General features: G+C 44.4%; 1 protein-coding gene across 1 annotated transcript; it reads left to right on the forward strand.

The window, feature by feature from the left end:
* The first annotated feature begins 3,533 nt into the window (after positions 1-3,533).
* LOC141463184 (protein mono-ADP-ribosyltransferase PARP14-like) lies at positions 3,534-23,857 on the forward strand. The gene is made up of 19 exons (XM_074145484.1): positions 3,534-3,767; positions 3,879-3,985; positions 4,075-4,108; positions 5,049-5,120; positions 5,891-6,088; positions 7,110-7,397; positions 9,261-9,497; positions 10,666-12,920; positions 14,352-14,585; positions 14,868-15,089; positions 16,025-16,115; positions 17,088-17,237; positions 17,750-17,812; positions 18,794-18,961; positions 19,834-20,040; positions 20,295-20,888; positions 22,010-22,155; positions 22,699-22,873; positions 23,100-23,857. Exons 1-19 carry the CDS (start codon positions 3,569-3,571, stop codon positions 23,387-23,389), a joined length of 5,730 nt encoding a protein of 1,909 aa, XP_074001585.1. The 5' UTR covers positions 3,534-3,568; the 3' UTR covers positions 23,390-23,857.
* Positions 23,858-23,961: the final 104 nt, after the last annotated feature.

The raw sequence follows: 23,961 nt of genomic DNA on the forward strand, positions 1-23,961 counted from the left end.
AGGAGGTAACATAGTGACAGAGGATGAGGAGGAGGCTGAGGTACTGAATGCCTTCTTGCCTCTGTCTTTAGTAGCAGAGTAGGTTGTTCCCTGAGTACCCAGACCCCTGAGCTAGCAGACAGGGGCAGGGAGCAGAATGAAGCCCCCATAATCCAAAGGGAGGTGGTGAGGGACCTGCTCCAACACCTAGATGTTTTAAACAAGTCTATGGGGCCAGATGAGATCCACCTGAGGGTACTGAGGGAGCTGGCAGAAGTGCTCACTGAGCCACTTTCCATCATTTACCAGCAGTCCTGGCAAACTGGGGAGGTCCCAGCTGACTGGCGTCTGGCAAATGTGACACCCATCCACAAGAAGGGTCGGAAGGATGATCCAGGGAACTACAGCCCTGTCAGTCTGACCTTGGTGCCTGGGAACGTCATGGAGCAGATCATCCTGAGTGCCATTATGTGGCTCGTGAAGGACACCCAGGTGATCAGGCCCAGCCAGCATGGGTTCATGAGGGGCAGGTCCTGCTTGACAAACCTGATCTCCTTCAATGACAAAGTGACCCGCTTGGTGGATGAGGGAAAGGCTGTGGATGTTGTTTACCTGGACTTTAGCAAGGCCTTTGATACAGTCTCCCACAGTATCCTCCTGGAGAAACTGGCTGCCCGTGGCTGTGATGGGAGTACTCTCTGCTGGGTTAAAAACTGGCTGGAGGGGCGGGCCCAGAGAGTGGTGGGGAATGGACTTAAATCCAGTTGGTGGCCGGTCACGAGTGGTGTCCCCCAGGGCTCGTTTTTGGGGCCAGTTCTCTTTAACATCTTTATCAACGATCTGGATGAGGGGATCAAGTGCACCCTCAGTAAATTTGCAGATGACACCAAGTTGGGTGGGAGTTGTCGACCTGCTTGAGGGTAGAAAGGCTTTGCAGAGGGATCTGGACAGATTGGATCAATGGGCCGAGGCCAATGGGATGAGGTTTAATGGGGCCAAGTGCCAGGTCCTGCATTTTGGTCACAACAACCCCAGGCAACGCTACAGGCTTGGGGCAGAGTGGCTGGAGAGCTGCCCAGCAGAAAAGGACCTGGGGGTACTGGCGGACAGCCGGCTTAACATGAGCCAGCAGTGTGCCCAGATGGCCAAGAAGGCCAACAGCATCCTGGCCTGTATCAGGAATAGCGTGGTGAGTAGGAATTGGGAGGTGATTATCCCCCTGTACTGGGCACTGGTGAGGCCCCACCTCGAGTGCTGTGTCCAGTTTTGGGCCCCTTACCACAAAAAAGACATTGAGGTGCTAGGGTGGGTCCAGAGAAGGGCAACGAAGCTGGTGAGGGGTCTGGAGAACAAGTCTTACGAGGAGAGGCTGAGGGAGCTGGGGTTGTTCAGCCTGGAGAAAAGGAGGCTGAGGGGAGACCTCATTGCTCTCTGCAACTACCTGAAAGGAGGTTGTAGTGAGGCGGGGGTCGGTCTCTTCTCCAAAGTCCCAGGTGATAGGACAAGAGGAAATGGCCTCAAGTTGCACCAGGAGGGGCTTAGGAGGGATACTAGGAAAAATTTTTACACTGAAAGGGTTATTAAGTATTGGAATGGGCTGCCCAGGGAAGCGGTTGAGGCACCATCCCTGGAGGTAGTCAAAAGATGAGTTGACATAGCATTTAGAGACATGGTTTAGTGATGGGATTTTTTTTTATCAGCGTTAGGTTGATGGTTGGACTGGATGATCTTAAAGGTCCCTTCCAACCTAGATGATTCTATGATTCTATTCTATGATTTGCAACCAAAGTCAGATATTTTGCCTGGGTTACAGCAAGGGAGGAGAGCACGCACCTGGGCTAACTGTTGAGAGCACACTGCATTAGGAAATAAAAGATAATCACCCACTGACAGAAAGAGGCATCCCCATGAGTTTGCTCATGACACCTGGATTTAGCTGACACCCACCTGTGCTTACCATATTTAGTGACATTTGGTCATCATCCATTTCCTCAGTGAACTTCCAGTGAAGTTATGTTGTCCCTAAATAAGGGTTCTTTACCTGGTGTGCAAAAAACAATCAACGTGCTGGGCCGAGATATTTGTCTTTATTTCAGTTCTGCAGAATGGGGTGCCGGGCGTTTAACAGCAGCCAGCAACACCTCACCTTCCTGACAATATTGACAGCGGTAAGATACAGCCGACCGGTGAGCTACAGCTCCTTTACCATCCCTCGTCGTACACCTACATCCAAGTTAATGGTGTAGACATTTTGGGAGATCCCCTTAATTAGCAGGCTCGTTATTTGTGAGAAGCCACGCTTTTTAGTAGCGTGTTCTCCTACGGCTCCTCTCAGATACTCTCTTGTCTAACCTCCCTTCCAAGGACTATACATCTTGTCATCCTGTGCTTGAATCAGAGACCAGGAGCATGCTCCCTCCATGGGCCTTCAATGAGCTCTCGACAGGGTAACCCTTCAACAACTCCATTTCTTTGATCTTGGGCTTCGGTTAATTGTTCCTACATCTAGACCAGGTGGACTAGATGATGAGGGGCCTGGAGCATCTCCCTTATGAGGAAAGGCTGAGGCACTTGGGTCTTTTTAGTCTAGAGAAGAGAAGACTGAGGGGGGATCTGATCAATGCTTATAAGTACTTAAAGGGTGGGTGTCAAGAGGATGGGGCCAGTCTTTTTTCTGTGGTGCCCAGTGACAGGACAAGAGGAAATGGGCACAAACTTGAATATAAGAAGTTCCACCTAAACAAGAGGAGGAACTTCTTTACCTTGAGGGTGGCAGAGCACTGGAAGAGGCTGCCCAGGGAGGTGGTGGAGTCTCCGTCTCTGGAGACATTCAAAACCCACCTGGACACGTTCCTGTGCAACCTGCTCTGGGTGGACCTGCTTTGGCAGGGGGGTTGGACTAGATGATCTCCAGAGGTCCCTTCCAACCCCCTATCATTCTGTGAGGTGCAAGGACGTAATTAAGTATAATTGTTGCTGCATCTAGTCCAGGTGCAAGAGGTCCAAGTAAGGTTTAATTTCAGGAGCTCAGCTGGAGTTCAATCAAAGTTCTATCAGACTTGGATACAAAGCCCTCGTGTAACTTTGTAACCATATTCTTTTGGCATCAGTTGGGGGGGGGGGGGTGTGGAATTTTCATTTATTTGTCTCATATTCGGGCACATTAGTAAAACACACAGCAAGAAACGGCTGAAAAGGGGGAGGGGGGGGAGCCCTGAGCACCCCGCCGGGGATGTCACGCTGGTCCCAGGAGAATCCTCCTCCCTGGCAATCCCTCAGGGTCCTAGGAGCCTTTCTGAGGGAGAAGGACGGGAACGGGCCATTTTACTTCGTGTCGCGACCGGATTTGGCAGCGCGAGGCGGGGAGAGCGAGCTCCGCGTTATTTGGGCCGAAACATCTGAAGCTCGGGCACCGAAAAAAAAAAAAAAAAAAAAAAAGCCAGCCGTGTCTGTGTCGCCCGGGGGCGCGGTGGCGGTGGCGGCGGTGGCGGGGCGGAGCTTTCCGCCGCCCTCCCCGGCGGAGAAATGAAACCGAAAGAGAGAGGGAAGGAGCGGGGGGGGGGGGTGAGGGAGGGCCGGGACGGCGGCCATGGCGGGGCAGCGGCCGGGCGCCTTCCCGCTGCTGGTGCGCGGCGACTGGGGCGCCGCCGAGGCCTCGCCCGCCCTGAGGAAGAAGCTGCTCTGCTACTTCCAGAGCCAGCGGCGCTCGGGCGGCGGCGAGTGCGAGCTGCGGGCCGGGACCGGAATCGGGACCGGGGATCTTCTCGTCTGCTTCGCCCAGCCCGAGGGTGAGCGGCCGGGGCGGGGGAGGCTAATGGCCGGTTTGGGGGGGGGGTGGTGGTGAGGGGGAGAGGTGGCCGCCGCCCTCCCCTCACCACCGGTGCCTGTCGTGTTGGCAGTGAGGCAGCGGGTGCTGGAGCGGCGGGTCCATGAGCTGGACTGGGGGCCCCGAGGGCGGCTGTCGCTGCTGGTCACCGAGGTGCCCGCCGACGGCGACCCCGCGCAGGTGAGGCGGGAGGGGAAGGGGCGGCAAGGGAGGAGAGGGGTGGGCGAGCGGGGCCGTGGGTGACCTCTCTCCTCTCGTTCCGCTTCCAGGAGCCGGGACGGGCCGGCGGGGCCGAGGCGCCAGGTAGGGTCTGCGTGCGGTGCGGTGCGGGGGGGAACGCTCGCCACAAGCCCGGCGGCGCTGGCCCACCCCGCGGCTCGAAGCCACCGACCGAGCCCCTCCGGTGGTGCGGGCTGGCCGTGAGCTCTTTCATTTTCCATTTCCAGCCCTCTCCTTCCTTGTTTGTTTTTTTTTTTTTTTTTTGTTTTGGTGGTCTTTTCTTCTCTTTTCTTTTCTTTTCTCTTTAAACCACAAAATGAATCTAATTCGTAAAGCACAGCCCTTAAGCAAGCTGCCAGGCGCGCATTAAAACTGAAGGAACTAACTTTTCTGTGCAGCTCTTGTTACGGATCTAGCTGACATCGTGTGTCTTCTCCCTGCGGGCCAGAGTTTGCCTTATCAGATGTAGCCCACTTGCCTCTACACACAAATTGCTTATTTGTGCTAATGACAGGGGTGCACGGGTGAAGATGGAGGGCAGGGACTAGAGAAGTGGTCTGACAGGACTGCTATCTTTCGTTTTCTAATTTAGCTGTGTTCCCTCCTGTTCTAAACTGGCAGGTAGAGTTGTCGTGGGGAGTCAGGATACGTCATGACAAAAGTGCCCGGTTTCTAAAGGCGCTTCCCTCCAGAGGAGAGGTGTCCTCGACAGAGCTCTTGTTCGACAGCACGGTTCTTGTATGAGGATGGTGCTGGAATGTACAGGGGGAGCTGCTGCCGGTGGTTCATGCAGCACCGCTACGTGCCAGTTTGGTTTTTAACGCTATGGCTGAGGGTTTTTTGAGCTTAAAGGGTGTTTTTGTAACCGCATGCAACGTATAGTCTGAAAAAAGTGAAGCCTGTGATTCTGGCAATGTCAAATGAAACTAAATTCAAGCTGTGTTAGCTCCCAGGTCTACAAAAGCATGACCACCTTCTTCTTGAAGTACACAATAACTGAGAAAGCATTGTCGTTTATCTCTAGTTAATGAACCTGAGGTGTCTCTTCCCACCTGCCAGAATGAGGAGGCCCCTGTGCTCGCTCAGCAGGAGACAGGTAAGTGTGCCACTTACCAAGCAAAGGCCAGGTGTATTCCTGCTTCGTTGGTTTTCACTGACCTTTATGCTGCAGTAGCGCCCAGGTCACCTGGGTGGCTTGTGGTGTTTGTCTAATGTAGTGTAGAAATCATGATCTCAGGCTAAAATAAATAAATTGGTTGGGTTTTTTCACTGTATGAGTCCCTTTAGGAAACTCCCCACTTCACTGACTTCCTCAGACAGGTCAGTTCCTTAGGGAGAACATGCAGTGGATACTGACCTTTCTGGGTAAGGCTGTCCCTATCCAGACCTTCCCAGCTGCCACCAGCCCAGGTACACCTGTGGTAGAACATCAGTAGCTGTGTACCCCAGGTATACCTGAGCTCCGTGGCAGCCAGCACATGTAGACCCATGGTGACCCACAGCAACGGCTGGAGCTGTAAATGGAGAGGGTGCACAGGCAGAAGAGTGATGGTTCCCCTCATCGTGGATGTGTGAAGGAGCTTTCATAGCCATTATCTCTGCTGTCCTTGCCTGGTGATGAATGGAAGCCTGTTCTCCTCGCCTGTTGATATGGCAACTCACACTAGTGATACAGTCAGCTTGTTTGGGATTTAAAGGCTGTTGTGGAAAAAAGCCCACCGCCTGAATTACTGTTTATTTGCCTGTTCTTTCCGCTGATCTTATCTGTGATCTGAACAAAGCACAGTGTAAAAGCTTGGAAGATAATATGCTTGGGTTTTTTCTTAACTTTTGCCTAAAGCATAAGGGTGTGATCTTTCGTTTCAGAATCACGTGAGAAACTGGAAGTGGAAAAAGAAACGTCTAGGAAATCTGCCATAGTAGTAACCACTGCCTCTGGGGAGGAAATAGAAGATGAGATTGTGGAAATGTACTTTGAAAATAAAAAGAAGTCTGGTGGAGGTCCCATCAAGTCCTTCATCAAAAAGGATGAGCAAATGATCATCACCTTTCAGGACGAGGAAGGTATGATCGTCTCTTATGAGTCTTATATTACTAAAGCTCCCATTTACACCAGGCCTTTGCTGGTGCTGGCTCTCTCTGTGAGAAATTTCCAGCAGAAATTACGTATTATTCCCAAAGAGTGACAGGATGTAAAAGGAGCAAATGTGCCTGTCTGTCCAATGCAGGTGTGGGTTTCTGACAGTGTTTGTAATAACCCCAGGGAAATAAGTGGTTTTCTAGCTCTTTCCCAAGGCTCGCAGAGAATTATGCAGGAGAAATGATGTCGGGAGCGCTGCAGAATAAGGAAGCTTTAATTCTAGTTCAGGAGACTGGATAACGCATAGTACAGTATTAACTGCAGATCATGGGTAAACGTTATTTTGTCGTATTTTCTTTCATATTCATTTGAATTGCCAGAGTTTTGGAGATCGGGAGAAAAAGAGGTAGTAAATATTACTTATTTGTAAGGCAGAGAAGTGAATGCTCACCTCTGGAGAAAATTATTTTGAAGTAGCTTCATTTTATCTGTAGTTTTCCTCTATGCTAAATTGCTGTTGGCAACTTGTTAGTGTGTGAAGGATGTATGCAAAAAGAGGAAACTTTATGCAGGAAAAATAGTGAAATACGTTTAAACATTTAACATAGTCAAATGTAGTTACATAGTTAATAGTTAAATATTTGTTAAATACACAAGGTAAGCAGGGTGGAAAAGCCTTTCTTTATTTGGTGTTTGTTAGATGTTACTAATCTGGAGAAGAGTTTCTTGCACTTGAGGGTAGTAGAAGTACTTGAGGGTACTTCAAAAAGTAACTTTTTTTTTTTTTTTTTTTTTCCTTTGGGGGAGGCTGGGGACATCTGGATCATGGAGTAGCTTTTATCTTGACCCTAATTTTTGATGTGGTTTTGCTTTCTTTCTCTTTCCTCTGTGGCACAAGAAAATATGGCTGGCCAGATTTTTAAAGCAGAGTATAATTTAACGTGTTGCTCTGCTGTGGCAGGAAGGTCAAAGATCACATCTTTGTTTGTTTTCTTGTGGAACTAGATGCCCAAGAAGTTTTGCAGAGGAAGCACCACTCGGTGAATAAAATTGATCTCTTCGTGAACCCGTGGCAAGCAGGGACTCTCCAGGAGCCGTGCCAAGTGGAAGACTCTCAAGGATCCCAGCCTTCCACCGTAGTTCTGCTGGAAAATGTGGGGGAGACAGTAAAAGATTGCATGTTAATTATGCTGGTAGAGAACATCAGTGGCTTGTCAGAGGATGATGGTGACTTCAATGTGGAAATGATTCCTGAAATACGTGCTGCTGTTGTTGCTTTTACTGGAAATATTGGTAAGAAGGAGTCAGAGTTGCGGATCTTTATTAACTACTTGTGCGTGTGTGAGGGAGACTAATCAGGAAATAAATGTTTGCTGTCATAGGTTTAAGGTTCAGTCTGATTGCGCGTCATTTTAAATGAGGATTTACTCTCCTAAAGTTAATGACGTACCTTTTATATGTGAGGTGTAGGGGCCAGTGTAGGTCAGAAGAGGGCTGGCTCTGATTTGGACAGTAAACAGAAAAGACAGGACTGAAAACAAACTATAACTTTGTACAAGCAACAAAAGGATGTACTTGGTCTTAGAACAGATTGATGATAAAGGCTCTCCTTGCCAAAAGGTGTTACACGTGTAATAAGTTTGCAGGGATTTGAGGGGAAAATTGAACAAGTACATGGAACAGAGCTTTTTAAGGTTATTAAATAGACTGCATCAGGCTTGGGAAATCTACTGTAATAGATTGGAGGCTGGGAGAGGATGAAGGAAGCAGCATCTCCTTACAGCTGTTCTCTAGATACCAGCTGTGGCCATTGCTGGAGACAGGATGCCAGGCTGGGCGGACCCTGGGATGCTGAGGCAAGTCCAGTCGTCAGAGCAGCAGCTGTCAGTTATGTGAAGTGTGGAATTAACGCTTGATGCTGCAGTACCAACTAGTTGTTAAGCTCGTGTGTGCCCACTGTGGTGGTTTTTTTTAGCGCTTTCTATTCTGCCTTATCAGTGATCGATGACAAAGGCATCTTCCAGGTGGCGGAGAGGTATCAGATCCTACTTCTCACCAGTGAGAGGTTGGGGGGGGGACTTCCTGGTTCCTGCCAAGATGTATGGTTGATGTTGTTAACAAATTCCATCCCAGGCCATGGGCAACAGTAAGTGGTGTGACAAGACCAGGTTCAGAGTCGGTGTAAGCCAATGCCACAGCTGTTGTTGTAGGGATAACAGCGCTGCATTGCCAGGAGAGCTGCACCGGTTCCAGGATTCTTTGGATGCTGCTGCGCTTGAGTCCTTTTAGGGATAAGGTGATTTTACGTATGCTTGATTCTGGGTGAGGAGGTGGGACAGGAAAGCAGAGAGAATTCTGTCTTCCATGTGGAAAAACTGTAAATCTCTTTAGAAGGTAGAACATGGTGAAAACCAGGTATATGCCACTTTGAATCAACTTCATGGGAATAGTTGTATTACTGGTCATACATAAGAATAAAGTTGCTCAGAAATCTTAAAGTTGTGAAGGGATTAGTCCATGGTATAACTAAACCAAAGAAGTTTTTCGTCTCTGAGAAGGCATAGGGTTTTCTGCTTTAGAAGTCAGAAATTAGGTGCCTGTCATATCGTGGTCCAGTCCCAAATTTTTGGTGTAGCCTTTAGCAAATAAGTAGATCCTTTAAAAACTTAATTCTGTGTTTGCCTGACAGATGTAAAAGTGACTTGACTATCTTTTACTGTAGTGATAATGGGGGGGAAACATAGCCAAAAATAGAACGTGTTTATCGTAAAACTGAAACAATCCAAGTTTGAACTGTTTGTTGACTTATGCCTGATTAGTTGTGTATAAAGCCATAGACCAAAAATGAACCCAATCCTCTTTGCTTTTGGAGTTACAGAGACCCAGTGCTACACAGTAGGAAAACTGGTGACAAATTCTGGCTATGGTAGTTGTGGTCAAGAATTGGGACCAACCATGCAGTGAATACTAGGTGACAGATCCTGAATATGTGAAAAGAAGGGCACTTCCAAGTCAATACGTGCTCTGTAATTCAGTGCTTTGGTCAGTGCACACAGCAATAGCCTGCTAACATAGTAGAAAAGTGAGCTACTAATTTGATTTTGAGTTTTTTCTTCTATGTTTTTTTTCTTTTTTTGTTCTTCCTTCTCTTTCTAGCCACAGAGGAATTTGTTAAAAAGCTTAACCAAAACCACAGAGCAAAGCAACAAAATATTACTGCACGGTGCCTTGAGTTAACAAGAAGTGTTAGGGCTGAAAATATACCACCGAACACAGCCACTGACTATATAACTGTCTACTTTGAAAACAAGAAGAATGGAGGTGCACAAGTGGTGGATGTTCAGCAGCTGCCTGATGAAGATGCAGCTATCATTACATTCAGGGACCATAAAGGTAATGCAGAAATATGAAGCCTTTATTTCTCTGAGAAACTTTCACTTAAAGATCAAAAAGTGGATTTTCTAGAGAAAACGAGGGCCTACTTTGCCCTCATAAAACAACAGATCTGGCGCTTTGTCAGCAGATCTCAGCTAACTGGAGTGAAAGCTTAAGTTTAGGACCAGCTGGGCGCGAGGCATAAAATTTTTTCCTCTATACAGAGTTATTTCACCCAGGCTTTGATCCTTACAGAGTTGAGGTTACAGTTTATTTCCATAGAGAAAACAGCCCCGTGTACTGCATGAGACTTCTCCCCACTGCACCTTCTCCACCAGCTGCCCTGCAGCAATGTGTGCTGTCTGGCTCCTCTGAGGACAATTTCTCGGACAGCTTTTTGCCCGGAGAACGGGTGCTGTGCTAATCCAGCCAGCAACAGAAACAAGTCACAGGTGATAGGAGAAGAGGAAATGGCCTCAAGTTGTGCCAGGGGAGGTTCAGATTGGATATTAGGAAAAATTTTTACACTGAAAGGGTTATTAAGCATTGGAATGGGCTTGAGGCACCATCCCTGGAGGTATTTAAAATTTAGACGGGTTGACATAGTGCTTAGTGACATGGTTTAGTGATGGGGTTTTTTTTTTATCAGAGTTAGGTTGATGGTTGGACTGGATGATCTTAAAGGTCCCTTCCAACTTAGACAATTCTAAGATTCTGTGAGTGTCTGTGGAAGGTGGAGAACAAAGGGGAAGCTGGAGGCATTGCAGTGAAGGAGAGAGCTGAAAGGAAGTCAAAGAAAATAGATGCCCTTTTGAGGGGAAAGGGAGGAGCTGTGGTTTGATACTGCTGGGTAACAGCCCAGACAGCTGCTGAGTTGGACACTTCAAGTACAGCACATGACAGAAGGGGGGAGAGTCTGTGCTCCTCCTCCAGGAGGTGGACAGTGTTGTTTCTTAACTGTCTCTCTCTGACTTAGTTTTTGGCATTTATAAACCATTAACTCTTCAATAACTTGGAATTATTTCGATCTGGGAAGGGGGGAAAATTAATGTAGAACTATTCGTAGACATAACAAACATTATGATGTCGAAAACAAAGTTTGAAAAAAAAAAAACAAACCCAACCAGAAGATCTTTGGTTTTAAGAGCTAGCATTAATTATTTGGGTTTTTGTTTGTTTGTTTCAGATGTAACCAAGATCTTGGCAAAGCAGCATTCACTCAACAAAACACCAATCTCTGTCTATCCTTACTACATCTCGCTGGGAATAGCGCTATATGGAAAGGAAGGGCCACAAGTAAAGAAGCCAGATCCAATTACAGTGCCTCTGGATCAGTATATCTGGTGTTACTTGCAGACGAATGATAATCTAACTAAGGCAATAAGTTGTGAAATGGCAAAGTGTAATTGTGTCCTAACGTGGCCTGAACCCCAATGTGCAAACCCCAAAGTTACTTTGCATCCTTCAGCTGCTTTGTCTGAGCGGAAAAGATCAGTATTTCAATTGATCAAGACATGGAATGAAAGTGTTTCTCTGGCATTTTCACGTAGTATATCGAAGTACAAAGCAATTCAATGTCAAGTAAGCACAGAGGGGTGGGAAGCTATTAGAAACGGCTTTACCCATGATGAAGTTATGATAATCCCATGTATTTCCAAGAATTTACTTGTTCTGGTGGGTGAAGAAGTTGTTGTGAAGAGTGTTGAACAAGAACTGAAGTTTCTGGTAGACAAGGCCACCAGAGAAATTGAAAGAGAAAAGCAAAGAACTGAAGAAATGGTGGAGATGGGTCCAGGGGAATATGCAATTGTACAGAGTACTGGTCTTGAAGAAAAAATTCGTACAGAGTTCCCGGCCCTGCAGATAACTTACGATCGTTTGCAGAAGATAATTAACTTATGTGGAATGCCTGAGGAAGTTTATAAAGTAAAAGGGGAAATATTAGATAATATACGCAAAATGGCAAAGAAAACAGTTGATATCCACCCTTATATTTTCAAGTTTTTAGAGCGTATTGATAATGAAACCCTGTCACAGAGCCTGTTTATGTCAAAACAAATTAGTGCCTTTTATGAGCTTAACAAAGAAGCTATCATCTTGGAAGGGAGTACTCCTGAAGATCTCCTGAAGGCAGAAGAAGAAATAAAGAGGGAACTGGACTACAGAAGCATTACTTTGGTGGATGAGTCCATCCTCCAGAAGAAGGAATGGAGTATGCTCACCAAGCAAAACTGCATTAATGAAGCTGTAACAGTCACTCACGCAGAGAGTCAGGTCATCATTGCTGGTTGTTCTCAAGCAGTAGCAAAAGCCTTTGAGGAACTTTCCAACTTTATAGACGAAAACACGCAAGTACAAAAGGTCATTGCAGGAAAGCCCACGGCAGTCATCATGTTTTTTGAGAAAGAGAAGAACGGTATTTGGGGTGACTTGCAGAATAAAGGTGTGAAAGTTGGCTTTAGCACGCAGAAGAAATGTAGAGTTATATCCTTGAGCGGGTCAAGAAGACAAGTGCTGAAGGGAGCCACCTTAATTGAGGAAATTCTGTCCGGCCTGCATTATAAGCGTGTGGTAATTAAAGAGCCAGGAGCCAAATCATATTTCAAAGAGCGAGAACACTTTTTTGCCGCCACTGCAGAACAAGACTTTAAGTGTCTAGTCAGGCTGGAAGAGCAGCCAGAAGAACAGCTGGAAGAAGAGCAAGACCATAGTAATATAGGCAAGCCCTATGGGCAGGTGACCGTAGGTAGAGTTGTAATAGCGGTTTATAAAGCTGACTTGTGCTCTTACCCTGTGGATGTTGTGGTAAACGCATCTAATGAAGACTTAAAACACATCAGTGGCCTTGCGGACGCACTGTTGAAGGCGGCTGGTCCAGAGCTACAACAGGAGTGTGACGAGCTGGTGAGGAAGAACGGGCCTTTGCAGCCGGGGTGCGCAGTTATCATGGGCGCTGGGAAACTCCCCTGCAAGAACGTCGTTCATGCTGTTGGGCCCAGGTGGAGGAAGGAGGAAGCAGAAAAGTGCGTGTTCTTGTTAAGGAAGACAGTGAAGAAGAGCCTACAACTTGCCGAAATGTACAATCATCGTTCCATAGCTCTGCCTGCTATAAGTGGGGGGATTTTTGGCTTTCCGCTGGAACTGTGTACGTATTCGATTGTATCCTCCATCAAGGAGACCTTGGAAGAATCCACGGGGGACAGCAGCTTGAAGGAGGTTCACCTTGTGGATATTGTACAGAGTAACATTCAGGCTTTCTGCAAGGCACTGACAGAAGTGTTTGCAGATGATTCACCTTCCTACAGGTCACTGCATCAGACCGGTAAAGTTCCTCTGCCTAGGAAAAGAAAAATTACTCAAAAGAGCAAGAACCTCCCATCGTTAACAACTGAGGAAGGCCTTGACATCATACTGAAAAAAGGAAGCATTGAAGATGCTACAGTAAGTGTTTTAAATTATTTGCTTTTAAAATATCAGTGGGGTTTTGTTGTTTGTTTTTTTGTTTTGTTTTGTTTTTTTTTTAAATGAATGCAAAAGCAAAAACTGACCAACCTTAGACCATCATTTGTAATTAGCAACACAACATGTTTGATATATTACTGAAACTGGCTATCACTGCTGATAATAAGAATTGCTGTTAGATGGCTGTCTTATGTGATAGATACAGACAGCTGTGTAGCGTTGCATTTTGTCGTCTACTAACACAGAGGCACACGGATCCCTGTGGTACACGGTGCATTGCAGTTTAGCAGAAGGAGCTGGGTTCAGCAGGAATGGTTCTGGGCTCCAAACCCCCCTGACCCTACCGTGCTGGGCAGGAACCACCTGCCTGCAGCATTGACCTTCCCAGAAATCCTGATTACCGGAGCGTGGTACGAGCACAAAAGCAAAAGAGGGATGCTCGGTGTTGGTTAACGTGAGGACCCTGCCATGTGAGAGCGGCTGGGCTGCTTCTAGATCCACCGTGGTCTTGAGGCAGCACAGCCATGCACGTCCGAGCCCTGTACTCAAAGCCAGCCCGGTTCTCCCTGCTTCTGTTGGATATTGATCTGGAGAACTGTTATCAGTTATGTCACTGGTGAACACTGGCTTGAAATGTGCAGTTCCTGTTGCGTTTCCTGTGGAGAATCAACTTCACTAATTGATTTCTAGTTGCCTCCAGTATTGCACTGCTGTTAGCTGACTGATAGCTTCCATACAGAGATCTGGAAGCAACTGGAAGCAACTCCTTTCAGAACTTTTTCCATAGTGGCTGGCAAATCCTTTCAGGAGTGGATGCCTCCCACAGCTTGTGCGTGCAGCTCCTCCAGTTGGCCAGGGCAGAGTATACATTAAAATGTGTAGAGAGGTCCTTCCTGAAGAGCTGAATTTAGTGCTTGATACAACATTCATAGCCCTTTGTGTTTCTCTCCCTTGTAAGTTACTGCTTTTCTTACTTCTTCCTCCTTAGCTTTCCTCCAGTCTTGTTTGTTTTCAGCATCTTCTTTTTCTCTAGACCGGCCACATGTGGGAGGTCCCGCTTACCTCAGCAAACACAGATTTTTTGGTCTGTGAACTTCTTTTGGAGAACGAACTTGCATAAATGTTTTTCAAATGGAGGTAGAATGAGTAGACCAGGGATGTGGAATTTTAACTTTCTCCCACTGAGCTGAAATTAATTTCACTCTTAACTTGGCTTTTGTGTATCTTCAGACAGGCTCGTGGTATTAGAATTGAGCATAACTTCTGGTTTATTCTAAAACTTTGTTCACTCTCAGATTGCTGTCCCAAAAATTTAGTTTGTAAATCAGCAGGCAGGCTGTATTTGATGAATTGGTGCAAAACTTAAATTTGATACTTAAAAGCTAGAGCTTTTGCTTGTGTGTTTTTCAGACGGATGCTGTTGTCATTAGTGTGCCCAGAGATCTCCAGCTTGGTAAAGGGCCGCTCTCTAAAGCTTTGCTAAACAAGGCAGGACCAATGCTTCAGATAGGCTTGAAAGAAGAAGGCCAAGGAAGAATGCCCGAGGAAGGCTCTGTGCTGAAAACAGAAGGATACAATCTGGGTTGCAGTGTTGTGCTTCACGCTGTCGTACCTGCGTGGTCCCAGAAACACAGATCTTCACAGGTATAAGGGTTTCTATTTGCCTGAACTCTAGTTTGACTGGGCTTGATAATGGCTTTAATGCAACTTCTCCTTTGAAACGAGGGACAGTTTCATAGGTGATGAGAGTGTTTGGGCTGTTTGTTTTTAGCTGTGTGGTGAATCCCTTGTTGACTAATATATTCCTTGTGATGTATGCAATTATTGTATTTTAGTACCAAGAGATAGATAAAAGGGACAATGTTATGTTGCACATACTCCAAAAAATTACTTGCAGTAATTGAAAAAAATAATTGTGTTTTACAGGTCTTGGGCTACGTCATCACAAAATGCCTGCAGATTGCTGAGGAACTGTCTTTAAAGTCAATTACTTTCCCAGCGATTGGGGCAGGGAATTTAGGATTCCCGAGGTCTGTTGTTGCTAAAATACTGTTTGACAAAGTGTTAGAATTCAGTAGTAAAAATAAAGTAAATTCGCTTGAGGAAGTTCACTTTCTGTTGCACTCGAAAGACACAGCTGTTATTCAGGTGAGTTACCATGTTTTTCTGTCTCTATTACATGCTTTTTTATTTGGGTCTGTCTCATGATACTTGGCTATCTGATGATCCCCAAAGAATCCGCAGGGCTGGATTCTTTTATAAGTATGTACAAAAGAAGTTTGCTGACGGTCTCTCTTGTCTGCACTAAAAGTTCTCTTTTTGGTTCTGCCCCTCATGGTCACCTGCCGGTCCTGTACAGCTCTGCTCCCTTCCTGTCCTTTTCTGTTCCCTGGCAATAATACAGATGAAAGTGTAATTGCTCTTTGTCTCACGTCACTGAATTCTTCAGTATTGTAGGACTTGCCTAATGTGTTTTTAGGAAGAATAATTATGCTAGGATTGCTGTGCTGGTGAACTTCTCCATTAGAAAACATATTGGTATTCTGCATCCCTTCAGTATTGCATTAGCACAAATATCCATGCTCAAGTTACTCCATTTCACACGTGAATCTCTCTAAAGAGAGCAGTCACGCTGTGAATTAATGTCCAAATAAGTGTTCGCATCTGTTGACTTCTGCTGTCTTGTGCAGTAGCTAATACATTTTGAAGGGCCAAAAATGAAGGCTGCTGCGCCAAAGCCTGAGCTGTTGTGCATAGAGAAGGGTGGCATTAGCTGCAAGACTTGAGGTGGGCTGTAAACTAGCCCCTCAGTGTAAGGAGGCCATCTGTTAATGTGTCCCTCTGGAACAGAACCAGGGCTTTGACTTGGTTATTTATCAATTCTGCCTGTTGCTCACCTTGCTCTCCGAGACCAACAGTGTGTCAAGACTTGCCATCAGCATTATGGCAGATGGCAAGTAATGGTGAAGTGATTTGCGTTAAGCTTTTTTCTAAACGTTTTTTTAACTTTACTTTTCAAAGCTTTATTTCTACTGTGTAATCCAAAGACTTCTACAGGGGTTGACTGTAATTTCCTTCTCTAGGAATTTTCAGGTGAACTTGAAAAAAGATGTGGAAATACTGTACATGTTGAAGAGCAGAATGCTTCTTCCAATAAGGCTAGTGAAGGCACAGGTAAGCTTGTTTCACAGAAGTTGTGTGCCTAGTGGATTTTTTTATTTTTTTATTTTTTTTTTTAAATATTCTAGGGAATTAACTCAATATGGATGTTCAGATATTTGTTTGGTGAGCATGTCATTCCCAAAGTCCGAGTAACAGTCGAAGTGGCTGCTGTAAAGGCAGCATATAGTATTTTCAGGCTGAGTGTCTGTAATGTCTGAAACAGAAGGGGGGGGGAAAAAACAATGTACCTGTGATTCATTATCTGGATGGTACCCCTACAAGTCAGGACAGCAGAAGCTATCATGTGCTGAGGGCACAAGTAGGGCTTTTCCTTTTATTGCTGCAGTACTTGATTAGATCGTGAACAGATTAGATAGTCTTCTTATGTCCTGGGAAGGCAGGTGAATTCCTGGTTATATGCCTTAAAGTGGCCTCTTTGGAATACTCTTAAATCTTTTACATGCTCAGATGAATAGCAAAACCAAGCTGAAATATCTTTGGTGTTACCCAGCCTAATGGAACTGCAGAGTATAGAAAATAAGTTACGTGTTGAAAACTCAATGAAGTTTTTACAAATAGCGCGTAGGTAAAAAGTTCCTGTTGTGCGGTAGAGAACCTGCCTGAAAACTCTGCGAGACAGAGGAGCAAGGGAGCGAGACTTGGGAAGTTTGCTGCTCTCTCACCTTGGAGTTTCACAAAGGCTTATTTAATAAAATGTCACAAAGTAGTGTCTGCATACCAGGTGTGCAGCAAAACTTCTTTTTCTGCCATCTCAGCGTGAATAGCAATGGTGGGAATACGTGAAGGTGGATCGGAGACTCCCGTGGGAAGGAATGATTTTCAGTTAACGTGGCAGGCAGCTCTCTTCACGAGCTGAGTCTGGAGGCAAACTGTGGTCTCTGAAGGTGTTGCACCCGTGAACAAGTCCCTTACCTCCTACCTCATCGCTCCCTTCTGCTCAGGGTCTGTGTTTCTTTCCTGCAGCTCTCCCTGGTACCTCTTTAACCCCAGCACAGGATGTACATGAAATGATGATTGGCTCCGTGGTGTTCCAGGTGGTAGAAGGCGATATTACCAAGGAAGAGGGAGATGTCATTGTAAACATAACAAACCAAACCTTCAACCTCAAAAAAGGTATTTTAGTTGGTATTATGTGTGAAAACAGTACATGCAGGTACATGCAGCTGGAAGGGCTGGATAAGGAAAGTAGGAAGTATTCTTTTCAATGTTTCAAACCCTTTTGTTTCACAGCGTGGTTTCTGTTTTGCTTCTTAGGATACAAAGGTTCAATTAGTGTCTGCAACTTTGTTTTTCCTAGTTAATCTATGTTACAGGATGGTGTGTTTAAGACACTTGCAGAAAGAGAAACTAATAATTTTAATTTTTTTAATAGAATGTTTTTATAGAACATCTCTCAGACTGGAGAATACAAACCTCAGTGAGGTTTTGTCCTTGCTGAAACTTGTTAGGTATTTTAGACATCACTTTGAATTGAAATTTAGGCAACGGTGCTTTTCAATTATAACCTTTGCTGTTATCAGGGTTGAGATATTCTAGATACCATGAGTACAGAGTTCTGCCTCAGATGGGACTTTAATGGCATTAATAACAGTAACAGTGCATTCCTATGCCTCTTCTCATTTAAGGTGTCTCTCAAGCTATTCTGAGTGGTGCTGGAAAAGCGGTTGAAGACGAATGTGCTCGCCTAGGTATGGTACAATGCTTCTGTCCTCCTTTCTGAAGGTGTTCACGTATGGCAGAGGATCTGTTGAAACACTTTCTCAGTGCCTACTGTACATCCATCTGTATTATGCACTGTGTTACATCAGCCAGTTCTTAATCAGTTAATGTGATATTTGTAAACATCTAATGAGAGAAGGAAAAGAAAAATCTTCAAGAAAAGAGGGCTTCTAAGTATATGTAAAGAACTAAATCTATTCATTATTGCATCCTCTTATTCCAATAAATCTTTCCATGATAAAAACAAATCAAGTCTACATCAAACAGAGCCAGGAGCAAGAGATGATGTTGGCAGAAATGTTTGCTCCTTTTGTCATGTTTGAGTAAGAAAATACATCTTTGCTGTTGGCTGAACTAGCAACCCACTACCGCATCCTCTGTGTGACCAAGAGGGCAAAATTAGTGAAGTTTGGTTCCTGCCTCAGAAGAGGCATTTATTTGTAGATCAAATTCAGCTAGTGAACAGCAAATACAAGGAATGGAGAGCAGGGATGGACAAGTACATGGTTTAAAACCCCACCAAACAAGGGAAGTGGGAAAGAGGCTGGTGTGGCGGTCAGCTTGGAAGAGGAGATAAGAGGTAAACCTCTGTTGCGCAGACCAAGAGGGTGATTCAGGCTAGGTACCTGAAGGTGGATGATGTGCTTGTGTGTGCGTGAAGACGGAGTGTAGGACTAGTCTGCATGAAGTTCTTTGAGTCTGCAGAGCAAACTTGACAAATAAAGGCCCACAAAGTTTATTTGCCAAATGAGGCAAATATTTCACAAACATAAAATGAATCCTTGTGCCTTGAAACTGAAAATAGAGAGAGGAGGGGGTTGCACAGTTTGTGGAAGGAGACGTGAAGCTTATCCTGGGGTATATTTGTCACCATTTATCTCCTAATAAGGATTAGTACACATCTGTATTGTGGATAATTCTTGATTATGTTCTCCTACTTAATGTTTCAGCCTCACAGCAGAACAAGAGCTATATCACCACCCAACCAGGAAAGCTGCCATGCAAAAATATAATTCATTTTGTTGCCCAAGATGATATCAAGTTTCTCGTCACCACAGTGCTTCAGGAGTGTGAATTACAGCAGTACACCTCTGTCGCCTTCCCAGCAATTGGAACAGGTCTGCGTCTCCCTTTTGAAATGGGTTCAGTGCATGTGATTCTGCTGATCTCAGGTCTCAAGCAATGAGTTTGATTTATCTGGAGGGTTTATTCTTTGGTGAAAGTGTATTCAGAAACTGCAGACCTTAAAACTGTTATTAGAAGCTTATGAAGACCTAGAAAGCTTCACTCCTTGCAGTCAGCTGGTATGTAAAGAGTGCTCTAGACTTGACACTTCTGCTAACAGGGGCTTGAAGGTATGTCTGTACTTCCTGCAGAACCATAAATATCTGTCACAGCAGCCTGATACTTGTGGGCAGCTCATCAAAGAATATGCAGGGAGCTGGTACTCCGTTGCTGAACTCGGTAAATGATGCAACTCTGGCTCGCAGCTGCACAAGAAGGGTTGATATGGGTGGAATGTCAACCTGTCAAAGAGGCCAGGTTGTTCGTTTTTCCTCTCTTGTTGTTTTCAGTTTGATCAGTAGAAATCCCTAGGGTCGGAGAATCCAGAGCTGGGCCCCACGCATGCAGGGACCTCTTGCATGAATAAAACTAGACTTGTTTTTTCAGCAAAGAAGTTGGCTATTGTGCCATTGAGCGTCAGGCCTGTGGCTTATTGGGTAACCAAGCCATATCATCTACATCATAACCTGATCAGTCACCATGTCAAGAAAAATAAACTTCCATTTTTCCCTTGCTGGAAAGGTGGTCTTGAACCTCCTTCTTATAAATAGAAACCTTTCCTAGTTGCCTGCCTGAAGTTATTTCCAACTTGTTTGTGATCCAAGTGATTGTGGGTATGTTCATAACTGTTCTTTTAAAGATGTTTTAACCATTTGTAACAGTTATTAACGCTTTTTAAAGGCAAAATATTTATAACTTGTTTCAGGTGAGGCAGGCCGTGATCCAGCTATGGTAGCTGACAACATGATAGATGCAGTAACTGACTTTGCAAGTAATAAGTCTGCTCCATCTGTGAAAACTATTAAAGTTGTCATCTTTCAGCCACATCTGCTGAGTGTGTTCCATAAAAGCATGCAGAAAAGAGAAAGGCCTGCTAAACCAGCAGCCAGGTCATTCATTTCCAAGTTGAAGTGTAAGTAGATGTCACTTAAATACATACCCCATCCCTGGAGGTGTTCAAGGCCAGGCTGGATGGGACTTTGAGCAACCTGGTCTAGTGGGAGGTGTCACTGCCCATGGCAGGGGGGTTGGAACTCCATGATCTTTAAGTTCTCTTCCAACCTAAACCATTCTATGATTCTATGAAATACGGGTTATAGCTAAATCTGTTTAGTACCAGCTGGTAATGGTTAATGTTAATTACAACATTTGTGTATTTCCATGTAGCACTCTGGAGCTCTGAGAAACCTTCCCCAAAGGTAAAAAGCAAACGGGTTTTGGAGAAGAAAATTGAGCTGGCTGTCGTGCAGATTTGTGGTGAAAACAAAAAGAAAGTGGAAGAAGCTGAAAACTGGTTGAAAAGTGCAATTTTGAAGGAACAGTTTCAAACAGAAATCACAGACGAGTCTATCTTTCATTTTGGTGAAGCGGAGAATGAGGAACTGTGTGACCTACAAAAGAAATTAAAAATTGCTCTTTGTTTGGATGGTACCTCTGTTCGAATTTCAGGTATTGAGAAAGATGTCTGGATTGCTTATTCAAGTGTTCAGGAAATGATTCACAGGGTAAAAGCTGCTAAACAGGAGATGATAAGGGCAGAACTTCTACAAAACTTAATTGAGTGGAAATATTTTGGAAAGGATTCCTATATACCCTTCGACAGTCTCACAAATATGCGCTTGGAAGATGCTTTCATGGGAAAGCAGAAAGACATTTCAGTCGTCGTTGATGGGAAAAAATACTTAGTGAATGTAAAAGATAAATACGCTGTGGATGACCAAGGAAACCGTACATCTGTTATACGTGTTGATAAATCTGAAGGTAAGTAAGAGTATCTTGACAGACTGACGTTCCCACATTAAAACTGCGTTCACCCAGCCTAGTAAGAGTAAGAAATGGTAAGAGTATGTGAAATACTGTTAGGAAGTTTGTGCAGGTCCATTTCTGGAGAATGTAGAAAAGAACTGAATTGGGAAATACAAGAATCCCACAGCTATTTAAAATATTTAGAAATGTAGTTAACGTGTTCTGAGGTTCTTAACAGGCTCACTGGCAATAATTGGATGTTTGTAGCAGTTGTCATTCTAGATCTCAGCTAATTTCTGTTCTTGATATTGTACCCTCTTCCATTTATTTCTGGTTCCTTACAATACAAGGAGCCACCTTTTTCTTACTCATCGTACAGGACTTTTCCCAGTGTATTATTCTTTGTCCTCCTGTGACTCGGTTTTACAGGGGCACGTTTTATATCTTAACGGGAGCATCTCTTTTGTCCACTTAACACTTGAAAGTGAAACTGCAGCTCCCAGTGCCTTAGTAATGCCTCCTGCACATATTTTCAGATTTTTATTTTTTTGATCTCTTACCAAAAAATGCCACTTCTGCATTATAGGTTCCCTCAATTAGGACGTCTGTAGCATATGCATCGGTCAGTGTTACTGTTTGGCAATACAGCTAGATACTAGGCCTCACGTGAAATAAGGGAAGGAAAGGATTACTTCAGCTTTCCAGAGGGAAAGTATATTCTTTAACTTCTCAATTTAAAGCTTCCCTTGTTCGGATGCTTTGCTCCTAGTCTCCTAGTTGATGGGAGTTAACTACTCAGTAAACCTGCATTTGCTCCATGTCCTTGAAAACCTGATTTGCAGGGAAGGCCACTGGTAAAGGATGTTGCAAAGGATCCCTCTTCATCTGTGAAGAACAGATTTGCCTACCAATTCTGGCACATCAGTTTCCAGTGCAGTGGCAAACTGGAAACTACAACGCCCTAATCTTCTGGTAAAAGACCCATAGAACGCTCTTGGCTGACCAAGACCAGTAGGCACTAGTGATGAGTGAGGTGTATAGGTGTGTGGTCTTTTAGAAGGCTTTGTAGCAGGGCATATTTCATTGTAAGACAGAGTAAATATGGGTAAATATGATTGATCATGTTTCTTCTGAAGATCAAGAGTCAACACTTCTCCCTGCAACGTGGGAAGATATGCAAAACCAGCGACTCAAGGTAGTGGAACTAAAACCAGAAACAAGAGAATACAGAGATGTGCAGGAAAAGTTTATGGAGACCTGTCAGTCACTAAAAATTGAAAAGGTAAAAGCATGTTGTTGCTTCTGAGCATAAATACTTTGATATAATAAGTGATGAAGAATACTAATATGGAAATATAAATTCCACTGGGATTTCTGAAGTTGGACAAGTCTTTATGGCTGTCTGTAACTTTAATCAGCATCGGTTTAACGTTGCTGTTGAGGTATTTGGAATGACTGTTAAAAGTTGCTTCTTCAGCGCTGGGGAGAGTGCGCTTTCTTTAAATTGTTTTTGCTATAGTAGAGCACAGCATTGACTCGCTTAAGCCATGTGTGCTATACAGGTAGGCATGTCATCTGTGTCCCAGAAACCTGCAAAACTGTCCTGTATTGCTTCCCATGGAGTGTTTCTGTCGTGTTTTGGGCTGGGTTCTGCTGTCCCTCATGGCAAAGTCTGGAGTCCTTTGAAGAACTTATTTCATAATCTGGTATACGTGCATTGGAGCTCGGAGGAGAGTCTGGGAAGCAGATTGGATGCTTGATACACTATTGTTTTCATGACAGCAAGCTAAAGAGAATTAATGTGTCTTGCTTTCCAACTGTGCAGATCGAAAGGATACAGAACCCATTTTTTTGGAAGGCCTACCAAATAAAAAAGTGTGAAATGGATAACAAAAACGGCAACAAAAATAATGAGAGGCTTCTGTTTCATGGGACAAATAAGGAGTCGTTAACCTTAATTAACAACCGCGGATTTGACCGGAGCTATGCTGGAACGCATGGTAATGTGAATTTCAAGATAACTCTTTGTTTTCCTGAATAGGGCTCGAAGTGATTTGCTGGGCCATCTGTATAGTCCTGCCTATAGTATGCAAAATTTATTTGTTTTGTTAAATCTCCCTATTGCAAATAAACAAAACTGTCAAGGGAGTCGCAGGCTCTGAAGATGGCAGGTAATGATTGCTGGTACTGAAACGCTCACAAAAACACTTGTTTTTCTGATTACAGCTGCAGTCTTTGGAAATGGAACGTACTTTGCTATTAAAGCCAGCTATTCTGCCCATGACACCTACTCTAAACCAGATGTGGATGGGAAGAAGTACATGTACTTGGCTCGAGTCCTTGTTGGAGAATATTCTCAGGGGACAAAAGGAGCGATTACTCCAGCAGCAAAAAACGCTAGTAACTCTATAGATCTGTTTGACAGTTCAACTGATAACGTGAACCAGCCATCCATGTTCATCATATTTAATGACATTCAAGCTTACCCTGAATACCTTATCACTTTCACTAAATAAGCATTTTGATTACAGCCAAGTTTGCATGTCTTTCAATCTTTGTGAAGGACAGAAACACTTATAACAAAATACACAATGAAAATAAATAGTTTTATCAAATTAAGTTCTTAAAAGTTGTTTATTTTTAAGCAATCTCTGGCAATTTTTGATAGCACTGAAAGAGACTGCTTGCTTACATTCAGAGTAGGTGAGAGCATTTAACATTTGAGCTCAATATTCTACCGAAAACTGCTGTTAGATTACAGATCAAGCCTTTATACTGTATTAGCCTTTCCCTGCAGCCTCATGGCCATCCTAGTTGCACTAGGAAGGGAGGACTTGGGGGGGGGGGAGGATTGGAAGGGATCCTCTTTCAGCCACCGACTGCTTGGTGCTGCATTTCTGATGGCTTCTTGCACTCTGTAAATGATACTCTGCATCATGAATTACAATACAGTGTTCTTTTCAATAAACAAACTAATTGTAGTTAATGGCTTGTGTTTGTCTAAACCTCCCCTGATGTTTAATGTTGGTTTTCAACCGCTGAACTTCAATCAACTTGACGTCTCAAATATAGGTTTGCTTGGTTTTCA

This window comes from Numenius arquata, chromosome 3 (assembly GCF_964106895.1).
Source record: "Numenius arquata chromosome 3, bNumArq3.hap1.1, whole genome shotgun sequence".
In the NCBI taxonomy this organism is placed as follows: domain Eukaryota; kingdom Metazoa; phylum Chordata; class Aves; order Charadriiformes; family Scolopacidae; genus Numenius; species Numenius arquata.